Raw genomic sequence first — 20,707 nt, forward strand, 5'->3', positions numbered from 1 at the left:
AGAGTTTACCACTCGATCAATCCAGGTCCCCATCCCTTTAAAAGAGGGGATTATGTGTTTCTTGGGTAATGCCTTAGTGGGTGTTTGATGTGTTGTATATCCACGCCGGTCACTCGTTTTTCAGCTTAGTACGTGACCCACAGGATTAAGCAAATCCAACTAATTATCAACGTAAAACAGAACAAACGAAGAGGAAATACACAGATTAGCTTGATTTAAAACCTATTGACCTTAAAAGTTTTTAATGATTGGTCAATACTTTTTCCAATGATGTAGTCCACTGGAGATTTAGATCTGCTTAAATTTTTGGATAACGTTCTAAAACAAGCTAAAAAAAAAAATAGATGGACGGCATTGATTTACAGCAAATTCATCAAGGTGAGCCCTACATGGCAAGGGTAAGCTCGCTTGTCAAACATGCTCCACCTCGACTCATTTCTAATAGTGACCTGCCACTGCCACGTACTCAACTCCCCCCACATGCACTGATACATGCAGGAGCAGCACCCAACTGCATCGTAATTTTACACTGTTTCATATGTTGTGGCCCACCTGAGTTCCAGATATGGATTATGTTTTGAACATTCATCACTTGGAGGTGACTCACCGACTTAACGGTTCAGATGCACGAAAAACATCCTATTGGTCCACGGAACTGGCCCTTACCGTGACCTCGCAGGAGCACTGTCTTCTTAAAATGGTGGTGAACTAACACAAGCTAACACCGTAAGCCCTCCCTCGCATAAGAAGTATCGAAAAGGCCTTTTCTCGTTCCTTCCACCTTTCAAAATAACAAACAAAACAGTGGGAGTGTCGTCGATCCCATCGATGATCCCAATGCCTCCATATATATTCTTCATCTCTCCTTCTCATTTCTAGGGTTTTTTTCCCCCCTCCTTCTCTCTTTCGAATCTCGGCGATTTTGATCTTTTCTTTCTCTACTCTACCGCCGATTTTGATCTTCTTCGAGGCTTTTTTCTGGAGATCTTGATCTCTCTCAGGTGATTCCTCCCTTCTCTTGATTCATTTTCGGCATATTTCGTTGTTTCTCTGTTCTTTGTCCAGTTTCTGGAGATCCGGAGCTCATCCTTGTGAATTGTCTGGCATTTTCAGCTTTTGATTTTCTCGCATTTTGAGATCTCTCTGTTTTAGTTGTTGATTCCTGGCGAATATCAAACGAATGTTTGTGCTTTGATGTTTTTTGGTGCGTGTCTAGATATTCAAGTTCTTTCTAGTCCTTTTGAAAATTTTCGTAATTTGAGATATTTGATCCGGAGCTCTTCCCGGCAAATTTTCTGGTATTTTGGGATTTTAATTTTTTCGATTTTTTTGAAATCTGTGGTTTTAGGTGGTGATATTCTGGCTGTTGTCGAGATTCTATTTGTGTTTTTATCTTCTTTGGAGCGTGTTCTGGAGATGTTCACTTCTTTCTAGTCCTTTGAAAACTCGAGCTATTTTGAGATATTTCCAGGATTCTTTGGTGGATTTTGCAAAATTGAGCTTCGTTTGGTCTGTTTTCTTTGATTCTTTAGGTTTTGAGCTCTTTTTTTTTTTTTGTCAGGTTTTCCATAAGTTTAGCTACCTTGAGCAATTTCCACTTCAAATGTCCGCAAATATTGAGATCTTTCTTGTTTATTTTTGTTGTAATGTAGGATCCTCTGTGGCGCATTCTCTGGAGATCAAAAATGGCTTCTTTGCCTCATTCTCCAATTGCATTTTCCGGCACCTCTGCCTCAGATCATCTTCAGAGTTCTTGTAGTGGCATCAATGGGATGCCTTTGAAATATCTTGGGAGGACGTGCTTAGGTGTTGGGAGGAGGGATCTCTCCATCGTTGCAAAGATCAAGAAGTGGAAGAAGCACGATTACCCGTGGCCGGACGAGGTTGACCCGAATGTGAAAGGTGGACATGTGAGCTATCTCTCGCATTTCAAGCCTTTGAAAGAGAAGCCGAAGCCAGTTACATTGGACTTCGAGAAACCTCTCAGAGCTCTAGAGAAGAAGATCATTGATGTGAGTTTTTTGTTTGTTTGTTGATTTTTGGACTCTTGTTCTTGCTGAAATAGATGTGAATCAGATCTCTATCATTCTTGTCTTCGGTCTGGATGCCTGTGAATATGATTATTATCATTGAATGAACATTTAGATAAATTTGGAGATGTGTTTTGAATTCTGTCCTTTAACTCTTTTCACTGGCTTACATAGATTCAGTTGGATTAGAGGGAATATTAACTCTTAAATTAGGTGTGGCTTTTTCAATTTCTGAATCGAGTTTGAGGATGAGCCTCTCTCTCTCTTTCTCTCTCATTCTCCTTTCTTTCTTTCCTTCTTTGTTTTCTCCTGTTTTAAAACCCCTAATGAATCTGCAGCTGAGTTCTGCTTGTCTCAATTTCAGGTACGAAAGATGGCAGATGAAACTGGTCTGGATTTCAGTGACCAGATCTCTTCTCTGGAGACTAAGTATCAGCAGGTATAGACATTCTTTGGGCTCTTTTGAACAAAATTCGTGTTAGAATTTGACACCCTAACATATCATCTCTCAGATGGGAGCTAGCTACAAATTGTCATCCCTATATAGAATTCTTGGGTTTACTCATCTCTCATATGTGACTTGCATCAATGTCAATGCACTGGATTCGGTTTTATATAGTTCCCTTAAAAAAAGCCAAAGTATTTGCTGGTTTTAATTATGATTCCACATGCTTCTCATGGTCTTGCAACTGTTGATTTCAGGCTTTAAAAGACCTGTACACACATCTGACTCCCATACAACGCTTGACCATTGCTCGGCATCCTAACAGGCCAACTTTTCTTGACCATATGTTAAGGATTACTGACAAGGTTTGGTACTTAGCTTTTCACTTTTAAAATTTTTTCATCTCCACTGCAATAAATCTTGTCCAATTCTTTTGGGTGTGTTTGATGTATCAATATTGTTCTCAAGTAATTATTTTCTTCAATGTTGACACAGTGGGTGGAGCTTCATGGAGACCGTGCTGGTTATGATGATCCTGCCATTGTCACAGGCATAGGAAGTATAGATGGTATGAACTGTCTTTTCATAGGTCATCAAAAAGGTAGAAACACGAAAGAAAACATTCAACGTAACTTTGGGATGCCTACTCCACACGGGTATGTTTTTTGGTGGTAGATGTGTAACCAGACGCTGTTAAAATTGTACTTGTAGATGGGCCTGAATTTGTTAAAAATAGTTATGAAAACATTGTGTTGGGCACACCATGATGTGTTGATGATTTCTGACCTGTCCATCCAAAAACCAATCCAATCCACAGCTGAGGTGGCCGACAAGGTAGGAAGCTATTTAGGGGGGATGACCGCCATTGATCTCCAATGGGACCCACTGGAGTGTCAAAATGGTCTGATGGCCGCAGAATCCCTTCATCTGGGGAAGATGCTTTAAGTGCTGCTTTAAATGATGGGTTGGATGGCATAACACAACATGGTGGGTCCTCCACAAAATCAAGGGTGCGCGTCTCCCCTCAACTGTTTCCCTGCCATGTGGCCCACTTGAGTCATGGATTGGCTGACTTTTTGGGCATGTGCTTGAACGAGGGGCGATGCTTCTGATGGTCGGAGTGGATGCCATTAACCCATCGTGGTTAGAGGCTGATTCAATGCAAACCTTTTCACCAAAATTACTATGAAAGCATTGGGTGTGGCCCAACGTCATGTGTTGATGACATCTGACCCGTCCATCGAATACACTTGGCTTATTTGGCAAGTGGTCCAAAAACTAATCTGATCCAAAACTAAGGTGGGCCACACGGTAGGAAACTGTGCAGGGGGGGAAGCCCACCATTGATCTCCAATGAGGTCCTCATGAGTGTCAAAAAGGCCTGATGGCCGTGGGATCCCTTCATCTGGGGTTGGATCTCTTCATTTGGGCTAGATGCTTCAGGTGAATGGATTAGATGGCATATATACAACATGGTGGGCACTCTATGAAATCAAGGGTGAGTGTCTCCCCTCAATTGTTTCCCTGTCATGTGGCCCAGCCGAGTCACGGATCAGCTGATTTTTAGAGCCGTGCCAGAATGAGGGGCGACTCATCTGGTGGTTGGAGTGGATGTCATCAACACATCATGGTGGGGCCCACAAATGATTTGGTGAAAGTGTTTTCATTATAATTCCAGTGAAAATGTTTTTGTTGAATCATTTTTTTCTTCTTCCAAAGCATAATGCAATTTATTAGGGCCCAAGGCCAAGAAAGAAAAAGAAATATAATGAAATATAATGTGTTTGGCATTTACTGTGAAGCTGTGCAAGTAATCAATACTTGTTCAAGCCTTTGATGACGTTAACTTCTAAACAGTTACCGGAAAGCTTTGCGCCTGATGCTTTATGCCGATCATCATGGATTGCCTATCGTTACATTTATTGACACGCCAGGGGCTTATGCAGACCTTAGGTCAGAGGAATTAGGCCAAGTATGTATCTGATTTCACTTTTAAGCATAGTTCCCTGTCCTTGATTACTTATAGACATGACCTAAAATTGGATGCATCTGACATTTACTGTACTGCATTGTTTGCTCGCTCTTGCATGCAGGGTGAGGCCATAGCACATAATTTGAGGGCTATGTTTGGTCTGAAAGTTCCAATTGTTACGGTTGTTATTGGGGAAGGTGGTTCTGGTGGTGCACTTGCTATTGGATGTGCTAACAGATTATTAATGATGGAAAATGCAGTTTTCTTTGTTGCCAGGTGATTTTGACATGCTCATTGATGTTTGATCTGCTTAGCATTGGTAGTGCAAAGTTATCAGCAGGATAAATGCCTACTGACTATTCATTGTGAACTTTCTAATTGGATGACGGTGTCATGAAATGTGTAGAGCTGAACTTGGTTTCATTTATCAATTGCCTAGATGTGTGTGTAGCCTTTTTGGTGGATGAACCAACATGTTGTTTCTTTCTCAACACTGCGATAAGATCACAATAGGGATGACTGAGACATTAATCCGACGTGCTATTTAGTGTTTTTTTGCTACAATGTCACCTGGTAAAAAGAATCTGATAATTTTAGAATACATGCTTGCGCCAAATAAGAATTCATTATTTCTAAGATTTTAACCACTCTCCATGGTCCTCCTGCTTTGGTAAAATTATCTATTGATTGCTATAGTTTGCTAACACCATTATCGTGTCACTAGTGAGACTAATTTCGCCATGGAAATGCCATTTGTAGCTGTCATGTTATGTGGGCACGAGTGCTGTTTAGGAGGGAGTTAGTATAAGCTAGAGGCTCTAAAAGTGCAAGGGGAAGGGCCAAAAGGATTTGGGTGGAAGTAGCAAGAAAAGACCTGAAGACCTATGGTCTTAACTGAAGTACGGCCCTTGATAGAGTGGAATGGCAAAAAAAGGATTCATGTAGCCGATCATTGGGATAAGGCTTAGATGATGATGATGGTACGTGGGCATAACAGCAAAACCCTGGATTGCATTGAGGGTGGTTATCTGAATCCATGCTTAGATGAAGTATGCTTTATGACCATGGCTTCATCGACACCCACAACCAATCAGCCAGAGTTCATTATTTTTTAACGTATGCTGCATCTACTGTTGTTGGAAGACGAACTCTCTTTGACCATGATCATTATAAAAACTTCATGTACAGAACTACAGATAACAAGTTGTTTAGTTTTATTATTATCAAGTAGAGACAACCAGTATACACAATACCGTGAATAAAACATACAAGATGAAGAATATATACAAGATAGCAGTCGCTTAGGCTTCTACCTTTCCTAATGAAGAGAATGGAGGAATGCAAAATGGAAAAAACAATATAGCATAGACGGTGACTGGAAAATAATGCTCATGTATGTACTGGTCTCCAGGATGTGGATCATTATTACCATCATCCTAGCTTTCAAATGATTCAAGGTCAGCATTGGGAAAGAAAGAAGTTTCAAGAGGATATATTGACATGATTAAGGATATGTATGAGGGAGTAGTAACAAGTGTGTGGAATGCTAGTAGAGAGACAAGCGAGTTCCCAATTACTGTAGGGTAGCACCTGGGATCAGCATCGAGCTCCTATGCTTTTGCATTGGTTATGGACAAGTTAATGGAGTATTTGCAGGAAGAGATCCTATGGTTTAGGTTATTTGTAGATGACATAATTTGATTGACAAGATGAAAGAGGGCGTAGTTTTGCTTGACAAGATGAAAGAGGGCGTAGAGACAAAGCTGAAAGCTGGATTTCTGGAGGGGTACTTCAGAATTTAAAGGATTTAAAATTAGTTGTACTACAACAAAATATATGGAGTGTGATTTTAGCAACAATGGAGTGCAAACGAGGAAGTTGTTAAGATTGCTGACCATGAAATTTCTCAAAATGACCACTTTTGATATCTTAGGTCAATAATTCATGAGTGGAGAGATTGAGAAGGACGATGCCCCATAGAATTCAATTCAGATGGAAGAAATGGAGATGTGCCTCCGCAGTTTTATGCAATTGTTGTGAACCACTCAAACTGAAGGGGAAACTTTATAGGATGGCTAAAGACCAGCCATGTGTTATGGGACTGAATGATGGGCATTTAAAGAACAACATGTTTGTAGAATGTGTAGCCGAAATGAGGATGTTGAGATGGATGAGTTGCAGGATGAGGAAAGATAGAATTAGAAATGACTGCATTCAAGAGAACTTAGGAGTAGCACCAATAGGTAATAAGATGAGGAAAAGTAGACTTAGATGGTTTGTTCATGTGCAATGGAGACCAAGATTTGCATTGGTTAGGAGTGAGTTTGATGGGGACATGCATCAGAGTTGGTACAAGTTGAAGGATCTAAAAGGGCAAGGGGAAGATCCACTCCTGTCACGCCCCAGACTCGGTAATCGGACTCACAAGGAACCTGATAGCCGTTTCTAGCCACAACAGCCTCCGTAGTACCCTATTCTCGGCTCCTGAGGCAGGTTCCAATCCTGGGATCCCACAAGGAGGATTTCCATAACCACATTACTATTTCCAATACGAGCATACCCAAGATCACAGTAAGGTTGGGAATTAAAAATTTGTTGTACAAATGTTGCTGCCCATACAATTTACACCCTAAAAAGTGGGCCCAAACTTTGCCTAGGAGGGGAGGGATGAATGTTTGATATTTTTTCCATAAAATACAGCAAGGTGGGGTCCACAAAAGTGGCCCACCACTCAGAAAATCACACTGAAATTTGTGTTTTCCCCTCAATATGTAGGGTTGGACGGTCCAGCAAGGTGGACCGCCATTGCGTGGACAATTTGAGGTGTGATCCATCACACTTCAAGGTGGGGTCCACTCCTTCAAAATACATCCCACAACAAGAAGGAAAAGGGTAAAAATCATGGTCCAATCCCATGCCAAACATCAACTACAGCAGCCCATACAAACAGTCTAGAAATTCTGAACAGCCATATATAGCTGGACATACCAGCCCATAACTAAATAAATATAGCAAATAAGGGGAGGTGTAACCTTCCTTGGTGGGCTCCACACATGTCCAGATCAAGAACTCAAGCCAAGACACTTGCATGCATTAAATAAGGCACCCAAAAATCATGAAATGGGTGGTAGGGGCGTCCCACCATTGCTGGATTTTCTAGACGTCCCAGGCCCACCAAGTGGACCACACATATCATCATCCAACATAAGAGAAAAGAGAGAAAGAAGGACAATCCGGCCATGGGGATAGGGCCCCACCACTAATGAGCCCTCCCAAGAACAATCACATCCATAGATTTACATTGATTTGTACTCACAACATACAACTAATACATGCATGGTCTATAATTAAAATGGATGGTTGGGATGCCATCCCAACATGATGTTAAGGTCTAGATGACCTTAGGATGTTGTAGATCATGAGATAAATCATGATGGGGTCCATGGAGAATGGCCCATCATGGAACATTGCATGCATGTAGGATGGGCCAAGGGCCACATCCATGTGATCAAATGGGATCCCCACCATGGATTGGTGGGTCCCATATGCTCCATTCATGAAGAATAAGAGGATTAAGAGATGAAAAGGAAAATCAGCAAGATATAGTCACCCACATGCAAACCAAGCTCTCAACCTTCCACACCATGTAGATCTTGGTCCAAGGAAGAGGGTTTGATGGTTGAGATGAGTTTTCAAGGGCGAGATTGAAGGAATTTTGGAGCTTTGAGGGCTGGAGAAATGGGGCAAGATAGGACGTTGGGAGAGGGGTTTGCTAGTATGGAGAGAATGAGGAAAGTGATAAAGAGAGAGAGTAATGATTTGTTGTAAGAGAAAGTAATGATTGCCTATGGGAGGAGAAACCAAAGTGATAGGTTAGGGTAAGCTTTCGTGGTGTGTGGGGTTGGGTAGTGTTTGTTATGGAATTTTTATGTGGTGTGTGTAGTGTTGCATTGGAACTTGTGTCAAGAGTGGGGTCACATGCATCACACCTAAGTGAGCCACATGATTAAGGGTCATACGATGAAATGTTCATAACTTTTGATCTATATATCAGATGGACGCACAAGATGCGTCGTCGGAACCACAACAACGATGCGAACAAGATGGCGTAGGTTTCGGGCCGATCTGAGTCGGGTCAACGTGACCAGACTTAAGGATGACCGCAATCACTATCCGAGGGTCGCGGGTCGCCGGGATTTGACCGGTAAGACCGCGGGACCAAGAGAAATGAAATGCATACTTGCACATACACATGCACACACAGGAACTTGAGTCGGGTCTTACAATCCTCCCCACCAATAAAGAAATTTCGTCCTTGAAATTATCAAAACCGAAACAACGAAAATGCATAAACATCATCATCATATATATCTCAATCATCAATCACAAGAGAAGGCAATACAAGCAATGCAAGCAATCAATCATCGAACAAATGGGGATAACACTCTCTAATCTCGGCTTCGCGTTCCCAAGACGCCTCGGCCTCCGAATGATGACCCCATTGCACCTTCACCAAGGGAATGACCTTGGTCCTGAGGACCTGCTCCTTCCGATCAAGAATACGGATTGGCTGCTCGATGTGTACTAGGGGAGAAACTCCATCCCTCTATCATATCAACCCTAATGACCACACACAATGCAATCTATTCACGCAGATGATGCATATGGGTCATAATGGTGTGAGTGTGCTACTCGGCGATGATGACGTGGAACATATTCCTCCTTCCCAAGGAGGGACAAGGTCTAGATACATAGACATAATGGTGTGAGTGCATTCTTCTTGATACATAGACATACGCGGCGGCAAACCCGGGATCTCCTGGAACACATCCGGGCACTCACAAGCAATTGGCAGCTGCTCGAGGATGTTTCAGAGTTTGACTTCGAGTTCGGTCTGCATTCTTTTATTGTTCAGCTTTCAAGCTTGTCGATTCAACCCTCTTTGGTGGTTAGGGTGATTAAGGCTCAGCAGACGGATGAGTCACTTCAGGAGTACCGAGCAGAGGCCGCATCCGTGGAGCAGTCAAACTAGCAGATTGATTCCGATGGTGGATTACGCTTCAGAGGTCGATTGTGTCCCGGATGTGCCAGATTTGTGTCGTGATCTGATGATCGAGGCACACTGATCGAGACTTACTATTCACCCGGGCTCCACGAAGATGTATCGTGATATGAGAAGGCAGTATTTTTGGCAGGGGATGAAGCGCCAGATTGTTAGTTTTGTGGCCGAGTGTGACACATGCCAGCATATCAAGGCCGATCACTAGAGACCCCCTGGTCCCTTGCAACTGTTGAGCATTCCAGTGTAGAAGTGGGAGCACGTGTCGATGGACTTCATCGCGTGTTTGTTAAGGACTCAGTGCGGTCACAATACCATTTGGGTTATCGTCGATCTTTTGACGAAGATGACTCATTTTATTCCGGTGCGTGCTTCCTGGTCTATGGACCGGCTTGCAAATGTGTTCATTGAGGAGATAGTGAGACTGCACGATATTCCAGTTTTGATCGTTTCTGATTGACACTCCAGATTTACGTCTCAGTTTTGGAGAAGTTTCCAGCAGGCGATGGAGGCCACTTTGCATCTCAGCACCGCTTATCATCCGCAGACGGATGGGCAAACCGAAAGGGTCAACCAGATCCTTGAAGATATGCTCAGATCTTGTGTGATCAACTTTGCGGGCAGTTGGGATGAGCATTTGCGCCTCGCCGAGTTCGCATACAACAATAGTTATCAGACGACTATCGGTATGACTCCTTTTGAGGCACTCTATGGTAGACCGTGCAGATCTCCTAGTTGTTGGACCGAGATTGGAGAGCATCGTCTCCTAGGTCCCGAGCTTGTGCAGTAAACGTCGGAAGCTATTAATGTTATCAGGCAGAGAATACGCACAACTTAGAGCCGGTAGAAGAGTTTTGCTGATCGTCGGCGTCGACCTCTCGAGTTTGCGGTTGGGGATTGGTATATCAATATACTAGCCTATGAAAGGCATGGTTCGATTTGGTGTGAAGGGCAAGCTTGTCCCGAGATTCATTGGATCTTTTGAGATTACCAAGCGCGTGGGCGTTGTGGCCTATAGGCTTGACTTACCTCCTGAGTTGTCTGTGATCCACGACGTGTTCCATGTTTCTATGTTACAGAAGTATGGGTCAGACACAATCCTTGTGATTGATTAACAGCCACTCGAGGTCCGTAAGGATGCTTCCTGTATCGAGCAACCGATCCGTATTCTTGATCGGAAGGAGCAGGTCCTCAGGACCAAGCAGGGTGTGCCGAATCGGTTACGTATCGGCCGTATCGGTCGATACGTAACGGTAACGCCGATACGATTTTTTGTACCCGTATCGGCCGATACGGGCCCGTAACGGTAACTTTTTTTTTTTTTCATTTTTAGCTCATTTTTTGCTGTTTTTTTGAAACCTTTTGCTTCCAAACTGTTTTTCACTCCTTCTACTACTAATTTCGACCAACCTTAGCTAGGTATTTGAGATAAAAACACATTATATCACAGATTTTTTTGAATCAAAGCTCGGTGGGCCATTTTTCAGAAATTCGTCAAAAATAGGTATTTATACTTTTTTTAATATGTTTTGCTGTTTTAATCATGTCATATGATGTGTTAATCATAGTAGAACATGTTAATGTACATTTTACAGATTTGGGGTGCCATTTAATAATTTTTTAATATTTTTTTCTATTTACGCATGAATTTTGGCCCCTTTTTTTAAAATTCGAAAATTCAAATTTTAATGGTTGTTTTGCTGTTTTAATCATGCCATTTGATGTGTTAATCATAGTAGAACATGTTAATGTGCATTTTACAGATTTGGGGTGCCATTTTATATTTTTTTAATATTTTTTTCTATTTACGCATTTATTTTGGCCCTTTTTTGAAAATTCGAAAAATCATTTTTAATGATTCTTTTGCTGTTTTAATGACATCATATGATATGTTAATCATAGTAGAACATGTTAATGTGCATTTTACAGATTTGGGGTGCCATTTTATATTTTTTAATATTTTTTCTATTTACGCATTTATTTTGGCCCTTTTTTTGAAAATTCGAAAAATCATTTTTTAATGATTCTTTTGCTGTTTTAATGACATCATATGATGTGTTAATCATAGTAGAACATGTTAATGTGCATTTTACAGATTTGGGGTGCCATTTTATATATTTTATATTTTTTTCTATTTACGCATTTATTTTGGCCCTTTTTTTGAAAATTCGAAAAATCATTTTTTAATGATTCTTTTGCTGTTTTAATGATATCATATGATGTGTTAATCATAGTAGAACATGTTAATGTGCATTTTACATATTTGGGGTGCCATTTTATATTTTTTTTATATTTTTTTCTATTTACGCATTTATTTCGGCCCTTTTTTTGAAAATTCGAAAAATCATTTTTTAATGATTCTTTTGCTGTTTTAATGATGTCATATGATGTGTTAATCATAGTAGAACATGTTAATGTGCAATTTACATATTTGGGGTGCCATTTTATATTTTTTTAATATTTTTTTCTATTTACGCATTTATTTCGGCCCTTTTTTGAAAATTCGAAAAATCATTTTTAATGATTCTTTTGCTGTTTTTATGATGCCATATGATGTGTTAATCATAGTAGAACATGTTAATGTGCATTTTACATATTTGGGGTACCATTTTATATTTTTTATATATTTTTTTCTATTTATGCATGAATTTTGGCCCTCAAAAATAATTGCAAACACCTAAATGTAAGATATTTTCATATTACATTCATTCTAATATATCTATCATTGATAGTAGATAGTTAGAAAATTAAATATATGAATTTTGTAGTCAAATTCAGGTTATCTGGTTCATAAATTCATCAGATAGTCCGATACAACTTCTCACCAAAGAGTGGACCGTTACACCACCATAAACATGTTCCAATTTATAAATGAATGCATATTTGGAATGCTTAGAATATTCCGGATTTAATCCATATTTTTTCATATTTTTTTGACAAAAAAAATTTTTTGCACCGTTACGGGCCGTTACGCCCCCGTATCACCGTTACGCCCCCGTATCCGTATCGGTTTTGGAGGTCACCGTTACACCAACCGATACCGATACGGGACACCTTGGGACCAAGGTCATTCCCTTAGTGAAGGTGCAATGGGGTCATCATTCGGAGGTCGAGGCGTCTTGGAACGCGAGGCCGAGATTAGAGAGCGTTATCCCCATTTGTTCGATGATTAATTGCTTGCATTGCTTGTATTGCCTTCTCTTGTGATTGATGATTGAGATATATATGATGATGTTTATGCATTTTCGTTGTTTCAATTTTGGTAATTTCGAGGATGAAATTTCTTTGTTAGTGGGGAGGATTGTAAGACCCGACCCGAGTTCCTGTGTGTGCATATGTGTATGTAGGTGTGCATTTCATTTCTCTTAGTCCCGCGATCTTATCGGTCGAATCCCGGCGACCCACGACCCTCGGATAGTGTTTGCGGACATCTTTAAGTCCGATCACGTTGACCCAACTCGGATCGGCCCGAAACCTACGCCATCTTGTTCGCATCGTCGTTGTGGTTCCGACGACGCGTCTTATGCGTCCATCCGATATATAGATCAAAAGTTATGAACATTTCATTGTATGACCCTTAATCATGTAGCTCACTTAGGTGTGATGCATGTGACCCCACTCTTGGCACCAGTTTCAATGCAACACTACACACCACATAAAAATTCCATAACAAACACTACCCAACCCCACACACCACCAAAGCCTACCTTAACCTATCACTTTGGTTTCTCCTCCCATAGGCAATCATTACTTTCTCCTACAACAAATCATTACTCTCTCTCCTTTATCTCTCTCCCTCCTTTTCATTTTCTCTCCATGCTAGCAAACCCCTCCCAACGTCCCATATTCCCCCATTTCTCCAGCCCTCAAAGCTCCAAAATCCCTCCAATCCCACCCTTGAAAAATCATCTCAACTATCAAACCATCTTCCTTGGACCAAGATTTACATGGTGCGGAAGATTGAGAGCTTGGTTTGCATGTGGGTGACTATATCTTGCTGATTTTTCTTTTCATCTCTTGATCCCCTTATTCTTCATGAATGGAGCATATGGGACTCACCAATCCATGGTGGGGATCCCATTTGATCACATGTATGTGGCCCTTAGCCCATCTTACATGCATGCAATGTTCCATGATGGGTCATTCTCCATGGACCCCATCATGATGTATCTCATGATCTACAACATCCTAAGGTCATCTAGACCTTAACATCATGTTGGGATGGCATCCCAACCATCCATTTTAATTATAGACCATGCATGTATTAGTTGTATGTTGTGAGTACAAATCAATGTAGACCTATGGGTGTGATTGTTCTTGGGAGGGCTCATTAGCGGTGGGGCCCTATCCCCATGACCGGATTGTCCTTCTTTCTCTCTTTTCTCTTATGTTGGATGATGATATGTGTGGCCCACTTGGTGGGCCTGGGACGTCTAGAAAATCCAGCAATGGTGGGACGCCCCTACCACCCATTTCATGATTTTTGGGTGCCTTATTTAATGCATGCAAGTATCTTGGCTTGAGTTCTTGATCTGGACATGTGTGGGGCCTACCAAGGAAGGCTACACCTCCCCTTATTTGCTATATTTATTTAGTTATAGGCTGGTATGTCCAGCTATATATGGCTGTCCAGAATTTCTGGACTGTTTGTATGAGCTGTTCTAGTTGATGTTTTGCATGGGATTGGACCATGATTTTTACCCTTTTCTTTCTTGTTATGGGGTGTATTTTGAAGGAGTGGACCCCACCTTGAAGTGTGATAGATCACACCTCAGATTGTCCATGCAATGGCACCCAAAAATGAGGCCCATAGGGGGTGGGCGGTCCACCTTGCTGGAGCGTCCAGCCCTACATGTTGAGGGGAAAACACAAATTTCAGTGTGATTTTCTGAGTGGTGGGCCACTTTTGTGGACCCCACCTTGCTGTATTTTATGGGAAAAATATCAAACATTCATCCCTCCCCTCCTAGGCAAAGTTTGGGCCCACTTTTTGGGGTGTACATTGTATGGGCAGCAACATTTGTACAACAGATATTTAATTCCCAACCTTAACAATGGTAATGTATGTAACCATTGCCTGATATTCAAAATTGGTGGCTAGGTTCAATTGCAATGTTGATAACTAAGAAAGGTCCTCTTCCACTGGTAACTTTATACCAATGATATGCAAAGTGGACACAGATTCTTCTAGGAGGTTAGTGGAACGGTTCCTGATGTAATTTTGTTGACTGTCATGTGCACAAGTGGTAACGGTCAACTGCCTATCCAACCCAGAATGATGTCTCGTTATCTAATGTCATTGCATGAGTCACTAGTTAAGATCCTATGTTCGTGAATCTTGGTTTTTGAGCCATTTTATTACTTCTTGAGAGCTTATAACTTCAAGCCAGTTTGTTACACCTTAAGGGCTTCTTTGCATTTTTAACACATGGATAAAGAACCATATTGATTGACTCATCTGCTTTGTTTCTCTCACCATCTATGACTATTAGCTTGAACCCATTTGACCTGGCCCCTATTGTTTTCTTTGCATCTTTTTTGCTTGATTTGAGTTATTTGTTCCTAATTCTTCTTCTTCTTCTTCTTCTTTATAGCTCATTTGGAATCTACATTGATCTTTTCTTCTACTACTACTTGTTATCTTTCTCTGTGTTTTACTTTGTTGGTAACAAGTGTTAATCTTTTCCACCACATCCTTTTCATATGAATAGCCCAGAGGCATGTGCTGCAATCTTGTGGAAGAGTTCCAAAGCTGCTCCAAAGGTTCTACTTTTACTCAATTCCTTACCTCCATACTTGTATATTTAAGTCATGTTATTTCTTATATGCCTGTAACTCTTCATCTTCCCAGGCAGCTGAGAAGTTGAAGATAACTGCTACAGAATTGTGCAAGCTGAAAATTGCAGATGGCATCATTCCCGTAAATATTCTTCTGGACATGTCTTTTGCAACAATATGTTTTCTTTTAATTTTTTTTATCTTTCATTCATCATTCTTGGAGGATATTTTACTTTCCAGAAAGCGAAACAAAGGCAGAAAATGCTAGCTTAGGACAAGATATGGCTGCATCTAGATGTATCCTGAAAACTCATTTCCAGAGGAAGCATTTTGAGCCACCCACTGTCATCTGTGTTTGTACAAGCACGGAAAGCGAATTCTCGTTGTCTTATCAGTTTTCCATTAAACTGGCCTGAAATAATGATTCTGTTTGTTTCATTCAGGAGCTGAATCAAGTGAGCAATCATGTTTTTCCAACTTAAATTCTGATAAACTCCTATTGCAAGATTCTAAAATGCTGCCTAGGGGATTCAACCCAAGTGTAGAGGAACTGTGATGGGGTATGACATGGGCACAAATACAATGGACATGCTTTGGGAGAAACAGTACAGTGGAGATGATTTGGGAAAAACAGAATTTAGTTGGAGGAATCTTCTAGCCAAGGCTCCATGCTCCACCCTTGGTTCTGGCTTCCTGACCTCCTTTTGCTTCTACCATGAACTAATATTGTCATGATTCTATCAAGACTGCATTCTTTTGCGAGTCATGTTGAGTTGACTGAGTCAGTGAGTAAACATCGAGGAGTCACGCTTGAGTTTATTTTCCCTTGTGACTTGACATGAAATACCATTGAGTCGAATTGACTCAGCAGAGTTTTAATTGAGTCGCTGAGTTTTAGAAGTATGTTCACATGAGGTACCCCTGCAATACAGAAATACCATTGAACTTGTTTTCCACATGGAGCCCTGCTTTAGATGATTATTAGTTCTATGGGTTGCTAGACTTAGATTAGGTGGTTAGATCTATGTGTCTGATTGTCACACCTAAAGCAGTTCAAACAGAAGCTGTTTGGGAGATCCCTTGCTTGTTTCGGACTTGGTTTCTGCCCTGCATGCTTTCACCCATCTCTCTCTCTCTCTCTCTCTCTCTCTCTCTCTCTCTCTCTCTCTCTCTCTCTCTCTCTCCTTTGAATATTGAATTTGTACATTATGACAGGAACCGCTTGGTGGTGCACACACCGATCCATCTTGGACCTCAGAACGGATAAAGATTGCACTTGTTGGAGAACTGAAAGTATGTATCAGACTATCAGCTATGATAGTCTATGTACATTTCTAAAATTGAAGTCCTATCAATCTAATCTATCTGCTGCTGTTACAGGAGCTCTTGAAAATGGACACACAACAGCTCCTGCACCATCGCATGCTCAAATTCCGTGCAATGGGTGGGTTCCAAGAAGGCATTCCAGCAGACCCAATAAAGAAAGCTAGAATGAAGAAGAAAGAGGAGCCGGTTCAAAAGGGAGAGCCCAGTAAAACTTCAGATGTTGACTTGCAGGATGAGATTGAAAAGCTCAAACTGCAAATTGTCAAATCCAAGGAGTCCTCGTCTCGGCCTCCTGAGTTGGGCCTGAATGAGATGATTGAGAAACTGAAAAGGGAGGTTGATCTGGAATTTTCTAAGGCTGTCAAATCCATGGGATTGAAGGACAGGCTCGAGTTGTTGCGGAAGGATGTTTCAAAAGCGAGGAGTTCGCCAGACCAACTCATAGATCCGGGCCTCAAGGAGAAGATTGAGAAACTCAAGCAGGAGTTGAACCAAGGTCTATCAACATCTCCCAATTTACCGAGCTTGAATTACAAACTTGATATGCTGAAGGAAATATCAAAAGCCAAGGAACTCTCAGAGCAGGAAGGAAAACTTGCGTCGATAAAGCAGGAAATCAATAAAAGGCTCAAAGAGATTGTTGATAGATCCGATATGAAGGAGAGGATTGAGATGCTACAGGCAGAAATGGAAAATTTTGGAGTCTCAACAGAAGGTGATCTCGATCATGGGCTGAAGGAGAAAATCGTGAAAGTGAAGAAGGAGATAGGATTAGAGCTGGCCAATGTATTGAAGTCCTTGCATTTGGATGTTGAGCTTGTGGCACCAAAACAAGAGGTGTTGAGAACAAATGACTTTATCGAGCAGCCACCATTCTCAGATTTAAATGTCAAGATCAAGGAATTGAATCATGAAATTAATGATGTGATACAAGATGCTGTGGATTCAACGGATCTGAAGAACGAAATTGAGATGCTGAAGCTGGAGGTGGCGAAGGCGGGGAATTCACCCTATCCAGAATCAGCGAATAAGATCGAGGCACTGAAGCAACAGATAAAGCAGAGCCTTGGAGCTGCTTTAAGCTCCTCGGGCTTGATAGATAAGCATGAGAAGCTGATGCAGGAGATTGCTAAAGCCAAAGGATCGGAGGAATTGAATGGAGTTTTGAAGAAGGAGGCTCTGCAAGAAGGCGATTCAAAACACGATGTGTCGAGAATGCAGATTAATATGGATGTGAGCCGCAGATAAACATAATGTGAGTTTCCTTTGTCATCTATGGGGAGCTATTTTTATCACTCCCATACAAGTAGGGGACTGATATCTACACCTCCCTTTCAACACGTGCACCCTTTTCTAGTTTGTGTATTAGAATAGGAGGAAAGTTCCAAAACACTTGCTGACTTGACTCGAATTCAGCCAAGTCAACTTGACTCAGTGAGATTTTGAGCCAAGTTGCTGGGAAACTTGGTACTGGGCCTCACTCGGCCTAGACTTGGAGGGACTTGGTGAGTTGACTCAATGTCTTGGTTGACTCACATGACTCGGTGTTACTCGAATTGAGTCACTTGCCTGGATTTTATAAAATATAAATAAGGTGTCAATGAGATTTGAACCCAAGACATCAACTGGGGTAATCTTAACTGTGAGGTATGTGTGCTGGAGTTCGATTAAATTATGCTTATATTACTTGTACTACATATAACTGTGATAGATGCTTGTATCCAACTGGTTGGACAATGTAAGTTACTGTCCGCCCAGTGGGTAACTTTCAACATGTCATGTGTGTGCGAATTGAACCCATCCAAGAGGCTGGCCCGACTGTGAGGATCTCCTGCAAAAATCAGCCCCATTCACTCAGGCAGACCAAACTAGCATTTTATCATTTCTCAATGGCTCTCAGTGGCTACACGCTATGGTGCAGCCCACTTGACATGCGGATGGGTCTGATTTTTGCACAAGATGATCCTCACGTTGGGGCCAACCTATTGGAGGGATGGATGGATGTCACAAGCGCATGATGTGATCATTTCTCTTTAACTGTTTCAAATATGTATTGACATTTCTAATATTTGCAATCTATATCAAGTTGGAGTTGTGTTTTCTGGTTTTTGAACTATGATAAACTGATCACCTACAGGCAATTGTACCACAAGCTGTGCTAGCTTGCCAGTAGAGGATCAGTTCTCTCAGAATAGTACAAATCCTGACTGTTCTAATACTAGAAATGGAAAAATGGAACTGTATGAACTAGAAAGAGAGGGTGTGTATATCAGTTCCATAAAAATCATCATAATCATAATCATCCAAGCGTTATCTGAACTAATTGAGGTTGGCTGCATGAATCCTTTTCTGCCATTCCACTCTATCAAGGGCCATAACTTGTCATGATGTCTATTCTTTGAGCATAAGAAGGAATAATCTGTAGCTAGGGTGCAACTCTCTGAGCCTCTCTGGAAGATGAAGATGAATTGCAATAAAAACAAGGGCTTGGAAAATCAGTCTTGCCTGATCGCGGCTGCTCAAAGGGATAGAACTGTGTCTTTGCCCTTGTTATTTTACAGATGTGAAGTGAATTTATTCCACCTTTGTTTCTGAAAACCATATTGGAAAAATCTCACTCATTTTCTTGAAGGTGCAAGTGAACCCTTTTCAAAATCAGCTTTGTTCTTCTTAAGGAATGATCAACAGATCAAAACAGGGTGAGCAACCAGAATGGACAGTTTTGATTTAGACTGGTGCCAAAATTGAGCACGGTCCACTGTCTGGAGTTGGACCTTTCTTCTCCTTGTATGTGAATTATTTTTAATTTTTAATTTTTATGAACAATGATCAATGGTACAATCAGTACATTTTAGAACCATTCATTTAGTTCCACTGTTTTCCTACATCATTTGGTTGGCTATGTTTGTTGAGAATGTCTCATCCGGAGCTAGTTGTAAATGTAACCAGTCGGGGTGCAGTGCCCACCATGGTGCGTATGTGAAATCTAACTTTTCTATAAGGGTTGCGCCACCATGAAAATGGATTTGATAAGCCTGCAGTTTGGTGCTTCCCATTTTCATGCATGGTGGTGTGACCCTGCTGGACGGATTGGATGCCAGACATACACCACAATGGGCCCCACATGTTTCATCTACAGCTAGCCCCATGGTGTTTAGCTCATTTCCTCCATTCTTGTTTACTATTCCACGTATCACGCAGGTGAAGATGGCCTGATGAGAAACACAGCTCCTCAGTTCTTGGATGGACTTCTCTCCAAAAACCACCACGTCTTCCGATCGGAATCAGAAGCTGGCCCACCATTACCACCAGTCTGCCGAATTTGAGCTGTCTTTTCCATCTTTTAACTAGAATCTGTGGATGCTCCACTTGGAATACAAACAAGAAAGCAGTAGGTAGCTTTCTTGCAGATTTTTGTTGTTGGCCTTTTCTCTGTCTATTCAGCTTCTCTATGGAGCTGGGCTAGTTTGAGTTATTTTAGTGTTGAAACCGTAAAATCTCTATTTTAAAAATCAGTAGTCTGTATAGATTTCACAAGCATTTGAGGTAAAGTTGAGGCTCTGGAAATGTCTCAGCTATAATAATAGCAGAAATAAGTGTAAGCTTATACCACATTCTTTCATGGGTTTATATATGCATCCTTTCATGAACTCCATGAGGCTCCATTTGGATTCATAAGCAAATTGAATCATGGATAGTGATAAAAAATTTCTGAAGCAATCTAGTATCCATGATATCTAAAACTTCTCTGACTCGACTTGAAACTTGGCTGAGTCAACTCAACTCAAAACATGGCCAAGTCGGAAAGGTTTTGAGCCGAATTGCTTGGAAACCGGGTCCTGGGAGTGACTTGGTTTGGACTCAGCAAGACTAGTAAAGTTGACAGGACAACTCAGTCAACTCGATCACAACTCATGCTGACATGAGCAGAGTCACCTGTGAAACTCTTTAATAGAAATATATAGAGGGGGAGACATCACGACTCACAACCTCTTCTGGGAGATGCTAAGCCGTGTTCCTTTTAACCAGCATCTAATGGGTGGTTTGTTTGGTTTCCACTTTATACTACTTGCTATATTACTTGTGATAGACCATTA

The 20,707-nt window shown here is 41.2% G+C and overlaps 1 protein-coding gene across 1 annotated transcript; it reads left to right on the top strand.

Moving 5' to 3' along the window:
• Nucleotides 1-771: 771 nt before the first annotated feature.
• Nucleotides 772-20,260, top strand: LOC131243932 (acetyl-coenzyme A carboxylase carboxyl transferase subunit alpha, chloroplastic). The gene is made up of 12 exons (XM_058243564.1): nucleotides 772-1,001; nucleotides 1,653-2,012; nucleotides 2,395-2,469; nucleotides 2,733-2,840; nucleotides 2,971-3,131; nucleotides 4,333-4,447; nucleotides 4,569-4,723; nucleotides 15,218-15,269; nucleotides 15,358-15,426; nucleotides 16,500-16,577; nucleotides 16,665-17,865; nucleotides 19,812-20,260. Exons 2-11 carry the CDS (start codon nucleotides 1,686-1,688, stop codon nucleotides 17,856-17,858), a joined length of 2,334 nt encoding a protein of 777 aa, XP_058099547.1. The 5' UTR covers nucleotides 772-1,001; nucleotides 1,653-1,685; the 3' UTR covers nucleotides 17,859-17,865; nucleotides 19,812-20,260.
• The last annotated feature ends 447 nt before the right edge of the window (nucleotides 20,261-20,707 follow it).

Source organism: Magnolia sinica, chromosome 4 (genome assembly GCF_029962835.1).
Source record: "Magnolia sinica isolate HGM2019 chromosome 4, MsV1, whole genome shotgun sequence".
Classification (NCBI taxonomy): Eukaryota; Viridiplantae; Streptophyta; class Magnoliopsida; order Magnoliales; family Magnoliaceae; genus Magnolia; species Magnolia sinica.

Coding starts and splice junctions, on each gene's coding strand:
- LOC131243932 (XM_058243564.1), top strand. CDS start 1,686: ATGGCTTCTTTGCCTCATTCTCCAATTGCATTTTCCGGCACCTCTGCC. Junction 2,470..2,732: donor TGGAGACTAAGTATCAGCAG/GTATAGACATTC, acceptor TGTTGATTTCAG/GCTTTAAAAGACCTGTACAC. Junction 15,427..16,499: donor TTGCAGATGGCATCATTCCC/GTAAATATTCTT, acceptor ACATTATGACAG/GAACCGCTTGGTGGTGCACA.